Source organism: Lemur catta, chromosome 21 (assembly GCF_020740605.2).
Source record: "Lemur catta isolate mLemCat1 chromosome 21, mLemCat1.pri, whole genome shotgun sequence".
Classification (NCBI taxonomy): domain Eukaryota; kingdom Metazoa; phylum Chordata; class Mammalia; order Primates; family Lemuridae; genus Lemur; species Lemur catta.
Window position 1 is genome coordinate 15,046,631 of NC_059148.1, and position 15,518 is coordinate 15,062,148.

The 15,518-nt window shown below is 51.0% G+C and overlaps 2 protein-coding genes across 3 annotated transcripts in view; one reads left to right on the forward strand and one right to left on the reverse strand.

Annotated features, from left to right (window-relative positions):
- The window catches only part of ZNRF3 (zinc and ring finger 3), a 153,565-nt gene extending 142,007 nt beyond the window's left edge, over positions 1–11,558 (forward strand). For both annotated transcript variants that reach the window (XM_045534382.1, XM_045534383.1), the window contains exons 5-9: positions 551–661; positions 1,669–1,836; positions 3,341–3,443; positions 4,448–6,202; positions 7,924–11,558. In XM_045534382.1, the coding sequence (XP_045390338.1) occupies positions 551–661; positions 1,669–1,836; positions 3,341–3,443; positions 4,448–6,202; positions 7,924–7,961 (2,175 nt within the window). In that variant the 3' untranslated portion in view covers positions 7,962–11,558. The remainder of the gene's footprint in view (positions 1–550; positions 662–1,668; positions 1,837–3,340; positions 3,444–4,447; positions 6,203–7,923) is intronic.
- C21H22orf31 (chromosome 21 C22orf31 homolog) lies at positions 10,006–13,994 on the reverse strand. Its single transcript, XM_045534714.1, is given in 4 exon segments — positions 10,006–10,040; positions 12,275–12,629; positions 13,544–13,576; positions 13,578–13,994. Coding segments are annotated over 4 exon segments (726 nt in total). The 5' UTR covers positions 13,881–13,994.
- Positions 13,995–15,518: the final 1,524 nt, after the last annotated feature.

Sequence of the window (15,518 nt, forward strand, 5' to 3'; positions counted from 1 at the left end):
TTAGGAAGCAGTGTGCTGTGAGGAACTAAAACTAGAGGGAATTTTCAGAAGAACTGACTTGCTGGCTTCTTTTTAAAGGAAAAAGGAGTGCTTTGGTAAATATGACTCATTGTAGTGGAAGCTGATATTTGTGGAGGCAGCATACAATTTTCTGAGTTGTTGTAAACCATTAATTATATGGTTAGTAATCACTGTTCCCTCAAAACATGACACTCACTCTTTTGTCCTGTAAATGTGATTATTTGTGTTTATTTGGAAGGACCTTTCTTACTGGTTACAGCAAACTTTGTGCTATTCCCCAGGCTTTGTGAACAGAGCTCCCTTGGCTATTAGGGGGCCTGGCTGAGACCACCGCAGGCCTCCCCCTGGGCACACTGAAGGCACTACCTGGTCCTCAGGAGCACACCGTGTGCGTGTCCGCAGAACCCCAGGAGTTTCCTGCAAACTGAGGGGAAGCTCACCCTGGTTGCCCCATGCTTATCCAGCAGCCATGTGCTGATGGCTGGGCTGCAGAGAGGCCGTGATTCACTGTGTCTGTGTTCTGTTCCAGCAACCCACTGAATACTTTGACATGGGGATTTTCCTGGCATTCTTTGTCGTGGTCTCCTTGGTCTGCCTCATCCTCCTTGTCAAAATCAAGCTGAAGCAGCGACGCAGTCAGGTAAGCCCTCCAGGCAGCCTGCGAACTTGACCCCCTGTTGCCCTGCCGCTGTGGAAACCAGGGGTCTCATCAGCTTGCTGTCCGATGGTCCAAAGTGGAGCCTGTCCCAGCCGTGGACTCGGCTCCGCAGCCCGTTCACAGTGGCCGGGAAACAGCAAAGATGGAGAAGAACAAGAGCAAAACTTACAGCACTCTGCCTTCTCTGTGCTGAAAGGGCCAGCCCTACAAAGGCCAAGCGCTGGGGGTGTCTCCTGTCAGTTTTAAAGGAAATGTTTAAGTAAAGGTTAATGTGGCACGCTAGAGCCTCACCCCTCAGATAGGATCTGTGGTCTGGCACCCGTGTCACCTGGAGCTTGCTAGGAGTGCAGAACCCCAGACTCCCCAGGCTACCGCCGCTCTCTGGGTGATTCTTGAAAAACAGTGGCCGCGGCAGCAGTCCAGCGGCCACACCGTGTGTGCTTGTAGGAAGAAAAGATTTGGAGGTGGAGGGTGGTGAAAGGGTAAACAGGGCTCTAGACTCTCCAGTGTATGGCAGGGTCACGTCTCAGGATAGAGATGGTGGCTCTTGGCGGGCAGCCTGTTGAGAGAATTGCTTCAGTTCTCGTGAGGGTCGAGTGGCCACCACGGACAGAGTGATGTTTACCCTCACTACTTCCTTCAACAGAACCCTCGTAGAGCAGGTTAATAACTTGGGGTCTAGCAGAGTTGGGGAGTGGCAGGGCCAAGTAACGGAAGGAGACCCCTGCCTTCAAATTGAAAGAGAGACCTCTGCTAGTACTGCCACTTGGGAAAAGCCGAGGTTGATGGGTTGGTGTCGTGGACACTCCAGGGGTCTGGAATATAGGTGCTATGGCAGTCTGAGTTTTGAGTGATTCTCAAACTTCTGTTGTGGCGTGGTAAGAAGTATTTGCCTGTCCCAGTGCATTGAATACATGGCCCTGGGGTTGACCACCATGGACGGTTATACGTAGAAGACTCTGACACATACACCCCTTTATGCTGTGCAGAATTCCATGAACAGACTGGCTGTGCAGGCTCTGGAGAAGATGGAAACCAGAAAGTTCAACTCCAAGAGCAAGGGGCGCCGGGACGGGAGCTGTGGGGCCCTGGACACGCTCAGCAGCAGTTCCACGTCCGACTGTGCCATCTGCCTGGAGAAGTACATCGATGGAGAGGTAATGGCAGAGGCGGGGCCTGTCCTGGGTGGGGATGAGGTCAGCAGGTCAGGAGAGGTGCCCAGGACCCAGAAGGACAGGACCCCATGTCCTCTCCCACACTGAAGGCCTTTGCCCAGGTCCTCAGGTGGGATAGCCTGAGATGTTCTAACCACTTCCCCCAAGAGAGTGGCTGCAATGCGGGGACACACATTCCAGAGGACCCAGCTGACATAGGGGATTTCAAAAGTTGATCCGAAATATACAGTAGGCCAGAAAATACCTGGTTAAGAGTATTCCACACACTGACTTTGCTTTAGAATTGTTCTTCTGAAATCTCTGAGGCTTGACTTGATACATGATTGGTGATTTTTACTCACAAAAAGACAAAGGATTTGCTGTCCCCTTTTTTTTCTTATAGCTCTTTATTTTGAAATTTTCAAACCTTCAGAAAAGTTGCAAGAACAGTGCTATGTATGATATATCTCAGTCACCTTGACTCCCCCATTGTTAACATTCTGCCGCATTTGCTCCATCACTCTCTAGATAGATACAAACGTACATGCACTTGGGGGCAGAGAACACACCACTTAAGAATTGCAGAGATTTGATGCCCCTTTGAAAATGGTCCACTGCTGTATAGACTGCTGGAGGAAAACTGAGTTTTTGCAGAGGCCTTTAGAATAATATTTAATAGATTCTTGCCTGGACTCTGGGTTGCCTGGGTTCTAATCGTGGTCCAGGCGGATTCTACCTTTGTGATCTTGGGCAAGTGACTTCATTTTCTGTCCCTGCGCTTGGCGTGGGCCTGAGACTGACCAGCATTCCAAGTGATCACGAAGATGATGTGAGAAAATACAGGTAGACCTTTTGGCACTCTGTCAGGCACAGTATTAGGGATTAGTTTGAATGTTACTGTGTTGGACAGGTCAGAAAATGAAAAAAACAAAGTAAAATTAGCAAATTTGGAGGGAGCAAATTAGGCTCAGGAACTCCAGAGGTGGTTCTGTCCCAGAAAACCCCATCTCATTCTCTCCAAATAGACTGCTTTTGTTATAAAACATGTGCCCATGTGGTGAGTGTTCAGGGTCCAGTACAAGAAGGGACAGGAGAACTTTGCTGTCCCACTTGTCAAATGTGAGTCCCGGGCATCTTCCTTTCTACTCGTCCCCTTCTGTGGTACCTGGTGGCAGCCACCCCCTTGGAGATACATAATATCTTGGGTATACCTAGGCCTCTCCCCACACCCCAGGCCTACCCTCGCCAGCAGGAAGCTTTAGTCTTCCCTGTGGTTGGGGCTGGCTGGTGGACAGTTTTCTTCTCTCTAGAACACATACATCAGCCCCGCCTCCAGGGGACTGAGCTGACCTGTAGATGGAGGTGGAGGGGGGGGGAACGGCATGATCAGCAGGGCTCCCCGGCCCACGCTGGGCCTCACAGGAGGAAGCATGTGCAGGGCTGAAGGCAGACGTGCCCTCCCACCCGTGCCTGCCCTTCAGGCTGTGTCCCCTCTCTCCCTGCCCAGGAGCTCCGCGTTATCCCCTGTACTCACCGGTTTCACAGAAAGTGCGTGGACCCGTGGCTGCTGCAGCACCACACCTGCCCCCACTGTCGACACAACATCATAGGTAACTGTCACTCGCCTTGGTCGTTGCTGAGGAGTCAAGTCAGAGGACACTGTCCCCACCAAGTGCCTACCTGGAGTGTGGCACACGCCACAGGCTTGGGAGCGAGCAGCACTGTGCTTGGGACTTGCAGCATGGCGGCCTTGGGTTTTGGAGGTTGGCTCCACCACCCTGGGGAGAGCCTGGCATTAAGAATCGCCGAGATCAAGTTTGGGCTTCATATTAACCAGCTTCCTGACCTTGGGCAAGACATCTAGCCTCTCCAGGGCTAGGCTCCCAAACTCTTTAGTACCAATGACAGCAACATCACTTGCCCACGTCCAGTACCATGGGGTTGTCCCCAGGGCCACAAGAGATGACGAGTGTGCAGTGGCAGGCTTGCACTGTTGTGCCTGGTCACTGTGTTAGTGGATGGGGAGTGGCGGGGGACTTGCATCCTTGTATCTGTGTTCCTCTCTGCAGGCTCCTATAGTGCCCGTGTTGGGCAGAGCAGCAGGGAGGTGGGAGGTGGCTTGCACACAGAGTTTGGTGGCAGCTTGGATTGGGGCAGGGTCATAAGAGTAGACACCAGGCCTGCTGCTTCTTCAGTCTTTGTCTTTTTTTTTTTTTTTTGAGACAGAGTCTCACTCTGTTGCCCGGGCTAGAGTGAGTGCCGTGGCGTCAGCCTAGCTCACAGCAACCTCAAACTCCTGGGCTTAAGCGATCCTCCTGCCTCAGCCTCCCGAGTAGCTGGGGCTACAGGCATGCGCCACCATGCCTGGCTAATTTTTTCTATATATATTTTAGTTGGCCAGATAATTTCTTTCTATTTTTAGTAGAGACGGGGGTCTCACTCTTGCTGAGGCTGGTCGCAAACTCCTGACCTCCAGCGATCCACCCGCCTCGGCCTCCCAGAATGCTAGGATTACAGGCGTGAGCCACCGCGCCCGGCCAGTCTTTGCCCTTTTTAAAAAAAATCTCTTTAGCCCCTGATATCAGCTTGCTTTGTTTCCTCTACCTCTCCCCAGAACAAAAGGGAAACCCGAGTGCCGTGTGTGTGGAGACAGGCAACCTCTCACGCGGTCGGCAGCAGCGGGCGACCCTGCCGGTGCACTACCCCGGCCGCGTGCACAGGACCAATGCCATCCCGGCCTACCCTACCAGGACAAGCATGGACTCCCACGGAAACCCCGTCACGCTGCTGACCGTGGACCGGCACGGGGAGCAGGGCCTCTATTCTCCGCAGACCCCCGCCTACATCCGCGGCTACCCGCCTCTCCACCCGGACCACACGCTGGCCGCTCACCGCTGTGGCCTGGAGCACCGGGCCTACTCGCCAGCCCACCCCTTCCGCAGGCCCAAGTTTAGCGGCCGCAGCTTCTCCAAGGCAGCTTGCTTCTCCCAGTACGAGACCATGTACCAACACTACTACTTCCAGGGCCTCAGCTACCCAGAGCAGGAGGGGCAGCCCCTGCCCAGCCTCGCTGCCCGGGGCCCGACCCGCGCCTTCCCAGCGAGCGGCGGCGGCGGCAACCTGCTCTTCCCCACCGTGGTGCACGTGGCGCCACCCTCCCACTTGGAGAGCGGCAGCACGTCCAGCTTCAGCTGCTACCACGGCCACCGCTCCGTGTGCAGCGGCTACCTGGCCGACTGCCCGGGCAGCGACAGCAGCAGCAGCAGCAGCTCCGGCCAGTGCCACTGCTCCTCCAGCGACTCTGTGGTCGACTGCACTGAGGTCAGCAACCAGGGCGTGTACGGAAGCTGCTCCACCTTCCGCAGCTCCCTCAGCAGCGACTATGACCCCTTCATCTACCGCAGCCGGAGCCCCTGTCACACCAGCGAGGCGGGGGCCTCAGGCAGCTTGGGCCAGGGGCCTGCCGTGCGCTTCGAGGGCTCCCCGCCCCCCGAGGAGCTCCCGGCGGCACCCGGCCGTGGTGCTGGGTGGGGAGAGCCTTGGCTGGGCCCTGCCTCTCCCTCGGGGGACCAGCTGTCCACCTGCAGCCTGGAGATGAACTACAGCAGCAGCTCCTCCCTGGAGCACCGGGGGCCCAACAGCTCTACCTCAGAAGTGGGGCTCGAGGCTTCTCCTGGGGCCGCCCCAGACCTCAGGAGGACCTGGAAGGGGGGCTACGAGGCGCCCTCCTGTGCCTGCTGCTGTGAGCCCCCGCCCTCCAAACTGGGGCCCGGAGCCGGAGCAGCGGGCAGCAGCACCGCGTTCCTCGGCTCCCCGCTCTACGAGGGCTGCGGCCCCGCGGGTGGGGACCCACGGCCAGGAAGCCCCCTGGGGCTGCATGGCTTTCACCCAGACCATTTGCCCAGGACAGACGGGGTGAAATACGAGGGCCTGCCCTGCTGCTTCTATGAAGAGAAGCAGGTGGCCCACGCCAGCGGCGGGGGCGGCGGCTGCTACACCGAGGACTACTCAGTGAGTGTGCAGTACACGCTCACCGAGGAGCCCCCGCCCAGCTGCTACCCGGGGGCCCGGGACCTGAGCCAGCGCATCCCCATCATTCCGGAGGATGTGGACTGTGACCTGGGCCTGCCCCCGGACTGCCAAGGGACCCACGGCCTCTGCCCCTGGGGTGGGACATCGGGCCCAGATGCCCCGCGGCCCCACAGGGGTCTGGGAGCAGCCCAGGAAGAGGAGCAGGTTCTGTGCTGCCAGGCTGGGGTGCCACCACGGCCCGTGTGCCCTCCAGAGGAGGCGGGTGTCACCAGGGCCGGCTTCCCCAGTGCCCCCCAGGACACTCAGGAGTCTATCCCCACCGCCGCCGAGGCTGCAGGTGAGAGGAAATGGCAGTAGGCCAGAGCAAGAGTTTCCGTGGGGGTCCTCTTCTCTCCCCTCCGTCGTTTCTGAATGTGCCCTTGGCTTTAAACACTGTCTGTGGCTGAGGACTGAATTATTCCCCAACCTGTCCCTTCCTCTGAGTTAGTGAGCCCTCTGCTTCCGTGATCTTGCAACCCCTCCCGCAGATGCCTCCCAGGCCTCCCCCCGTGTCATGTCCACTGCAATGATCTCATTCCCCCTTCCCCAGCCCCATCACCAAGGCTCACCACCCAGATGCCCAGGCCAGAAACCCAGACGCCAGCCCTGTGCCCACCCTGCCCTTCGAGATCCAGCGTCCTGGGTTTCTCAACTTGTCTGCAGGACCACGTTTGCTTGTTTTTTCCCCAGTCCATAAAAGTGAATTCCCAGGAAAATGAAACTTTAGCAAAAGACATGCAAACTACAAGTCAGATTTCTTATTAGATTCAACAGACATCAGATTGCTACAAAATTTCTAAACATTTTTGTCTGAGTAATAAACCATGCGGTCTAGTACCTCTGAGTAGCACTGCGACAAGTTCCACCTCCAAAGTACATCCCAAATGTATCTGCTGTTCTCTACGCCCCTTGCTAGCCCCTCAGTCCAGCCCCATTTCCCTTCTCCAGGGCAAAGGCCGTGGCCTTCTGACCCATCTACTATTGCTGGTCTTGCCTTCTATTCCACTTGGGAGCCAGGATGGCCTTTTTTTTTTTTTTTTTTTAAGACAGAGTCTTGCTCTTTTGCCCTGACTAGAGTGCCGTGGCATCAGCCTAGCTCACAGCAACCTCAAACTCCTGGGCTCAAGCAGTTCTACTGCCTCAGCCTCCCGAGTCGCTGGGACTATCAGGCATGCGCCATCATGCCCGGCTGATTTTTTCTATATATTTTTAATTGTCCAGCTAATTTCTTTCTATTTTTAGTAGAGATGGGGTCTCGCTCTTGCTCAGGCCGGTCTCAAACTCCTGACCTCGAGGGATCCTCCCACCTCGGCCTCCCAGAGTGCTAGGATTACAGGCGTGAGCCACCGCGCCTGGCCAGGATTGCCTTTTTTGAAACATAAGTTGATGTCTTTGTGGTTTTCCTTAGGATTTTACAAATGTTGACTAATTGCCCAGTTCTGTGTGATCGGCCTGCGCCAACCCGTGTGACCGAATCCCGTTTCTCTCCTTGCTGGCTGCTTTAGCCCCCTGTGGCCTCTGACCTGTTCCCCCCCTGTGCCAAGCTCATCCCAGTCCCCAGAACTCACCCCTACTTCTCTCCTCCAGATCTCGGCTTAAATGACACCCCGGCCCTTCGAAGTCACTTTCACACACTCCATTTACTTCCTAAGTCATCTCAATCCTAAATTGCTTTGTTCTGAGGCCTGCAAGCCCTGCGAGGGGCCCCCTCTGGTGCTCTTCCCAGTGTGTGTGCCTGACACACCGGCCGCCCAGCTAACGTCTTGTGTCCATGGTGTTTGCACGCCACCTAAGGGCTTCTAGAAGGCTCGGCATGTCCAGGGGAGGGAGGCTGGCTCTCCAGGGGGCACAGACTGAGCCCCTCTTGGAAGAGGAGCCCTGCCTCAGCGCTGTGGCATACGCACAGCCTGTGCGCCATTGCAAGCTGTCACTTCTTACAAGCCTGAGGGGCCACCTGAGTCCCTTGCTGGTCCCTGCGGTGCTGGCTTCCTCCCCTAACGACTGTTCTCTCTCTCCCAGGACCTCGCCCGGCAGACAGCAGCAGCACGGGAGCCTGAGCGCAGAAGGAACTCTTATCTGGAAATTGGAAACTGTACGGAGACTCCAAACTCTGGCTTCCTTCAAAAAAAAAAAAAAAAATTTTTTTTAGCTTTGACAAACACACAAAAGTGGTAATAAAGAGAGCCCTCCTTCTCAACCCAAAATGTGAGCCACTTGTGGCAAAACCACCACCCCCCCGTCCCATTAACAAACCAACAGACACAATTCTCTGAGTCCTTTGCCTCTTTTGATAACATGTTTTGTAAAGTGTGTGTGCTTGGGGTTCTGAGGTGTGTGGAATTGAGTTCTCTGCTTTGTTTTTTTTTTTTTTTAAAGATATTATATGTAAATGTAAAAAGTTATTTAAATATATATTTTAAAGAACCCTAACTGCCAACTTTTGCTGAAAAAGAAAAAAAAAAATCACTGCTGCATTAAATGAACCACATCATGTGTAGATACTGTTGTCTCCCTGGAGGGAGCTCAGGCCTTTGAAAAGCTCAGGGCTACACCTGCCTTAGAAAATGAACCAGAAACTTGAAGTAAAGCTAGTTGATATGGGTACAAACTCTGAGGAACAATGCAAAGCTGCCTCTTTCTTTCTCGTGGCAAATCCCAATGTACAAAGCGTTGGGTCTTCTCGGAAGCCATTCCTCTCCAGCCCGCGCCTTTAGGCAGGTGACAGAAACAGCTAGGACTAGGATGCACAAGGTCTGCAGCGCTGGGGAGTCAGGGCCAGCCATTGTCCCAGAAGCTCTAGGGTGACAGGGACGATTCTACCTAGTATCCTCAACGTGTCCCCTTGAGTCACTGTCCCAAGGAAAGTGACAAGAGTTCACGGCCCTGATGTTAGCAGAGGTCCAGGTCATAGTAAGGGCAGTGTTCTTGGGGGTCCTCTATTTCAACTCTGACCCCTGGGGCAGGGAAGAGGAGGCTCTCCCCCATCGGGGGTCCTGACGTTGGAGCCCTTTGCAAAAGTGTTGTGAGCTTCCTGCCACTGGCTGCAGAAATGGCTCAACGGGTGTGTGGGGGCAAACACCCCGGAGGGATATAGTTTTGTGGCCTTGGTGTCTGATGGGGCTTGGGGAGGGTGCTCTCCACCAACCCAGCTGGGGCGTGCCTGTGCGCATGCGTCTGGGGGGGCAGCCACGCCCCTTGGCTGCTGTTTCCTTGGGCTGCCTTCCTGGGGGCATGTGCCCAGGCCTCTTGAGGTCTGCACTGAGCTCCATTTGAATGATACCTTTCTCATCCCGTTTCCCCATGGAAGCATTGCTTCAGGGTCATTCAGCCCTCTGCCTCATGGCTGAAATCGCTCATCTCGCCTGCAAATGTCTACTATCCTGTCTACCTAATGCACTATTATGTATTGATTTTCCATGAGACAGAGAGGGAGACTATCAGATAGTTTAGACCCGAAGGGTAGGTTTTTGTATATTTTTCCAGCCTTTTGGTGTTTTGTTTTTTTTTTTAAGGAGGACGGGGGCGAGTTTAAAGACCCAAACTGTTTTTGTTTTTGAGATGTTTCATTTTTAAAAGGGAGAGAGAATTTATTTAAAGCTATTTCAGATCAGGGATTGTCATCCTTTTTTGTCCAATGTACTCCTTGTTCTTAAAAAGCAATTTTTTAGAGGAAACTATATTAGCCCTTGTGTTCACTAACTCTTCTGGTCACTTTCATTTCTTCATTCATTCAGATATTTGTTGCCATCTGCAAAAGTTGGGCCCACTGGGTCTAAAAGCTCATTTGTGGAATAGGAACCTTGGGTTGTGGGCCCTGTAGGCAGGGAAATAAGGACCACTCTGGGTTGCCAGGCAACTGTGATGACCCCTCTCTGGTCAGGCTCACAGGAAGTTGGCCCTGGGTCCGGACATGAACGTTTTGAATGAGAACCTCACTATATCAGAATCCTTTTTTCTTAAAAACCCCAGTGTATGATGAGGAAATTTACTTATTTCTAGCCAGGATTTGACAAAGAAATTCCAGCATTAAATGATCAAGCCATTTGCCACTTAGAGACTCACTGCGCTGAGATTGTCTTCCGGCCTTTGGGGTATAGTCCCTTAGGGGGTGGTCCCCAGGGCTGTGCCCAGCACACCTGTTGGCGAGGGTGTGAGAAGCGCCTAAGCGGTTGACATGTGATCCGGGCCGCCTTTATTTCTCGGGCCAGGAGTAGCAGCTGCTGAGGACAACAGCTTGCATGACGTGGTTTTAGGAAAGGGGGGTATGGCTTTTAACATGAACTGCAAAAAGCAGCTTCTCATTGTTGAGATTTTTTTGTTTGTTTGTGGTTTTGCTTTTTTGTTTTTAATGCCTTTGGGTGCATATTATCTTCCTTCTCTGAAACCATACTCCTAAAGTGGCTTTCTTTAGCCCTGGCTGGAAAACCACTCCTCAATAGCCTTAAGCAATAAACAGATCAGTAGAGAATGTGGCTTCCACTGGGCTTATTAAAATAAATTTGTCCAATTTTCACTTGAAAGAGTGATAACGGCAGATGGCAAGAGAAACATTTTAATTTCAATTAAAAAAATGAACGTTTAAAACCTTAAATATCAACTATTGTCTTTTAAATTTGTGTTAGCTTATCAGGGAGATCACAGGATAAAAGAACCAAATATCTTATTTCATCACCATTTAAATCAAAAGGAATGTCCTCTTTGAAGTTGTAAGACTCCAATAATGATAAGTACCTTTTTCGGAGTGTAATGGTTCTATAGCCACAGAAACTGGGAGCATCTCGTTTTCCACTGAGAAACCTCTCCAAGTCAGGGTGTGACGGTTGGGCATGGCCAAGTGACCCAGCCCTGGGTGTAGGACAGCCATGGAAACTTAAGAGTTCTAGAACCAGCTAAAAATGGAAGATTGGGTGTTCTGACCAGCAAGGTACCTGTTTGTGGACACAGCCCCAGTAAGCTGGCTTTATCTCTCTCAGTCCTGACCCCTTTTCCTCCAAACCCAAGCCCCTTTATAAAGCCCCAACTGCTGTCCCACTCCTCAGACACCCCCCCCCTTATGTGCTGCTAGTCTCTACTCGAAGTTCATGCAAGACTAATGCTTTTAAAATGAGGTCTAAGAAAGAATTACTAATCAAGAGTATTGTTTTTTAAACAGAACTGCCTTTTTCTACTCTTTATATAAACGCTATTGTGTTGGTCTAACAAGGCACTATTTTAAAACTTTTTTTTTTTAATTTCTCCCATAGCACTTAAAGATATTTTGTAAAGACTTTGCTGTAAAGAGTTTTGTAATAAAATGGTCTAAGGGCTCTTTTTCCAACATTACCATTTTTTTTAAATGTTTTAAAAGCTAGAAAACAACTTATGTATATTCTGTATATGTATAGCAGCACATTTCATTTATGGAAATATGTTCTCAGAATATTTATTTACTAATATATTTATCTTAAGCCATGTCTTATGTTGAGAGTGTGACATTGTTGGAATAATCATTGAAAATGACTAACACAAGGCCCTGTAAATACATGATAATTGCACACAGATTTTACATATTTGCAGACCAAAAATGATTTAAAACAAGTTGTAGTCTTCTATGGTTTTGTAACAAGTTGTACAAATGACTGTAAAAAATATACAATTTTATCAAGTATGTGTTATGTGTTGTCATTGCTCTGTTCGGTAAAGGACTATAGATTCTACAAAGGAGAGGTGTTTGCATGGGCCAGTGCTTTTTTACTTAAACTTGCTGGTGGAAGCATTTGTATAGCACCCTCTCCTGTTAACACAGAGCCCAGGTTACTGGAGATTTAGATGCTGTCACGAAGAGGATCTGCTGGAGTGTGGGTTTATGTCCTTGAGGTGGTGGTAAGCTTTCTGCTCAGCCCCGTGTGGAGGGAGCGAGGGAAAGTGGTAGTCAGTGATCAAGAACCTACCAGTCTACTTTTTAAAAATAGGGAACCGGGCCAGGCGCGGTGGCTCACGCCTGTAATCCTAGCACTCTGGGAGGCCGAGGCAGGTGGATCATTTGAGCTCAGGAGTTCGAGAACAGCCTGAGCAAGAGCGAGACCCCGTCTCTACTAAAAATAGAAAGAAAATTAGCTGGACAACTCAAAAATACATAGAAAAAATTAGCCGGGCATGGTGGCACATGCCTGTAGTCCCAGCTACTCAGGAGGCTGTGGCAGGAGGATCGCTTGAGCCCAGGAGTTTGAGGTTGCTGTGAGCCATGCTGATGCCAGTGCACTCTCCCTGGGGCAACAGAGTTAGATGCTATCTCGAAAATAATAAAATAAAATAAGTGGAAATGAGCAGAAACTAGAGGACAATACAGGAATTAAAGGTAAATGTCATTAATAATTCTGTTCCTCAGTACTGGAGCCAAAAGTACGGGAGGCAGCCTGACCGCACAGAGCCTCCCAGAGCTTCTGTTTAGTGGTCTTGCCCAACTCCAGGCTGTACCTCTTGGGGCTTCCGGAAGGGTTCCACAACATGGGCTCCACCACAGCGTGGTACAGAGCCCGGTACCCTTCCGTGGGGAGGCCGTGGATGGTGAGCGTGTCCTCCGACAACTGCTGTCTCTTTCGGGTTTCAGGAAGCAACACTTGGCCCTTCCAGGCTGCTGTCCCACTGTCCCAGGGTAGCACTTGGGTGGCGGCCACATGTTCGGCATATCTGTCCTCAAGATCTTGGCCGACTGTTAGTTTTTTCTCCTTTGAACTTTCTTTGCTCTGGCCAGGAAGAAAGCAGAGAAGTCACAGCTAAAACTTGAGAAGGGAGCTCAGAATAATTATCTGGGATTTGTGTCCCAGAGTCTCGGTTACAGCAACAACCAACATTTGTCTAGCATGTTCTAGTTGACGGAATTCCTTTGTGTACCACCGCGTGCATTCCCCGTGACCCTGTAAGGTCGGCAGGACACGGCTGTAAAGGCAAGGCAACTGGAACGGGCGTGCCCACAGCCACACAGCTGGAAGGTTCCTAACCACAGCTGTCACCTACTGAATGCCACTCGGGATCCTAATTATTTACTCTGTGCCAGGCTCTGCTCAAAAGCCCTCTGCATGTATTAACTCATTTAATCTTCATGAATCCCTAGGAGGGAAGGGCCATTATCCCCCATTTTATAGGATAATATCAAGGCACAAAGAAATTAAGCCCAAGGTCGTCGTCAGTTATAGTCAGAGTTGGGATGTGAACCCTGACAGCCTCGCTCCAGGGCACACCGAACTCTGCTGGCCACCGTGGAGTGACAGAGCTGGACTCAGGCCTCTGAAAGCCAAGTTCTCCACGTGGAAGTTCACAGCCACATCTACAGCGGACCGCTGGCCTGGGCCTGCGCACCAGCACCCGCTGCCCGCGTCCTCGCTGCCTTCCTCACCATTATTTTGCCTTCACAGCAAGTTCCTCTTGTCTGTGCATATGAAGGCCACCTCTTCCTTCTACAGAACTGAGCAGGGTGTAAGTAGCACATAGTGTGACCCCACATCTGGTGCTCACTCCCCTCCATCATGCTGCACCCACCCCCGATCCTGTCTTCAACTTTAGGATTTCCTTCACTTGGTACCAATCTAAGCGTTAAGTGTTCTCTAGCGTTGCCCTTCCCTCTCCCATCACATTTTCTCCACCACCCGTCATCATCTACCTCTCTGATGCCTCCCGCAGGCCTCCTGTGCCCAGGTGAGCCTGGCAGCTGCCCCCCCCACCCCCGGCCGCTTGCTCTTGGAACTGACGGAGCTTCTTATCCTGGCCCGCTGAGTGGCTTTCATTGCCGAATCGTCCTTGGGCTTTAATCTCTTGGAGAGTTTTGCTTCTCTAGACTTGCGTGGGACCAGGTAGCGCTTCTCCTTCAGTTGCCGCCTGAGCACAAGCCTAACCAGGGAGAGTGGACTGGCAACGAATGGGTTCTTTACAGCTTCCCAAGAAGAGGTGGTCCCGGGTGCTGGGACACTGAGGCTCTGCTTTGCACACGTCCTGGCCATCCAGATGTTGGTGAGAGCTGGTGAGTCCACATAGCAGTCCTGAAGCCTGGTGTTCAACAAGATGGACTGTCGGAGTCCATAGATGGGGATGCTGGTGTCTCATCTCACGTAGATTGGATGCTGGAATTATAAGGGGGGAAGAAAGGGATTAACAAAGACCACTTCTCAAGCAGAGACTAGAAGGTCTACTTTGAAGGCAAAGTATTAAGATCTTTTTATAGACCATTGATTCCACAAAGTTCTTAGAAATCATGCTATATGCCCTCTCGTGTCCTCTGTCCTGCTCACCAAAGCCTTCCAAGTAGGGAAGAGATAGTAACTTCACAAGGTCATGGTGATATTCAGGCTCTCAAAGAACATAGCTTGTTGAGGCAGGAAGTTACAAGGACCAGAAGATAATTCCTGTCTGCTGGAAATGACAGGCATAAGGAACAGGAGACAAGGTCACTTAAGACTTCTAGATCAGCTGTAGACACTCCTCAACCATGCGGCAACTCGGAAATGACAGCAGGTAAGTTCTACCAAACCCTAAATACACTCTCTAGCCAGACTGTCATGGTCAAGAATCGCCGCGACACAGGGAAATATATATATTCTGGGGTCCCTAAAGGCAGAAGCACAATGTAGATGATGCTGGCCTCCATTTCCTGGGACCAGCCAAGAACAAGAGAACAACCTGGATAGATTAGAACCACATATTTAAAAAGACCTGATTTTCTAAGAAATGTCATCCATAAAAAAATAAAATCACCTTACCATATTTCAGTTGCCTTAAATTTTATTTTAGCTAGTTTAGTAGGGGGAAGAAATATGTATTTTCTTTTTCCTTTTTCTCTTTTGTTTGTTTTGTTTTTTTGTTTTTTGTTTTTTTTTGGTTTTGGTTTTGTTTTGTTTTAATATTTCTAGTCACAGTCTTTCTCTGCCTCAGTTGTGCATTGGCAAATTGCAGTTGGTTTAGATTTTTGGCTCACATACAGGCAGTTTTGAGCCATTATCTCCAGTATTTGTGATGTCACTTCGGTTTGTGATGTGAGTGTGGGTGGGTGTTACATCACCAGATTTTATAGTTAAATGATGTTGGAAGAAGTTCTATTTTGTTTTTGCTTACAGTTTCAGAAACTGCTTAAGCCCTCGTTTCCCCCCAAAATGGCTTGGTGTATTTTGAAGGTCCTGACATTCTTAAGAAGCACGCTTTGCACAAACTGTAGTCAAATATGCAGACCAGATTGGTAGACACAGGTAGTGGGATGCATCCCCACGCATGCAAAAGTGCCCTCCTTCGTGCACATAAAGAAGGTACTGTTAAATTCTCAGGATAGGTGCACTGCCAAGGCTAGGGACCAGAAATGAAAGAACACGTTCCTGCAACCCTGGGCACCTCTTCCTGTCTCTCTCTCTCTCTCTCTCTCTCTCTCTCTCTCTGTCAGACTACATGTTTTCTGGAATGCGGTTTTATTTTACATCCCATGGCAAATGCAGTAATTAGAGCTGTTAGCAGTGTCAAGGGCTTGAAACAAGAACAAAGAAGCCTCTTCCTGGGAACTCTTGGGCAATGCCCCTCCGCTCCTTATCAGGTGCTGGTCCTGCTGGTGGTTTGGATTTTTCATATGCAAAATGCCAAAGGAGGCTCCCTCCCAA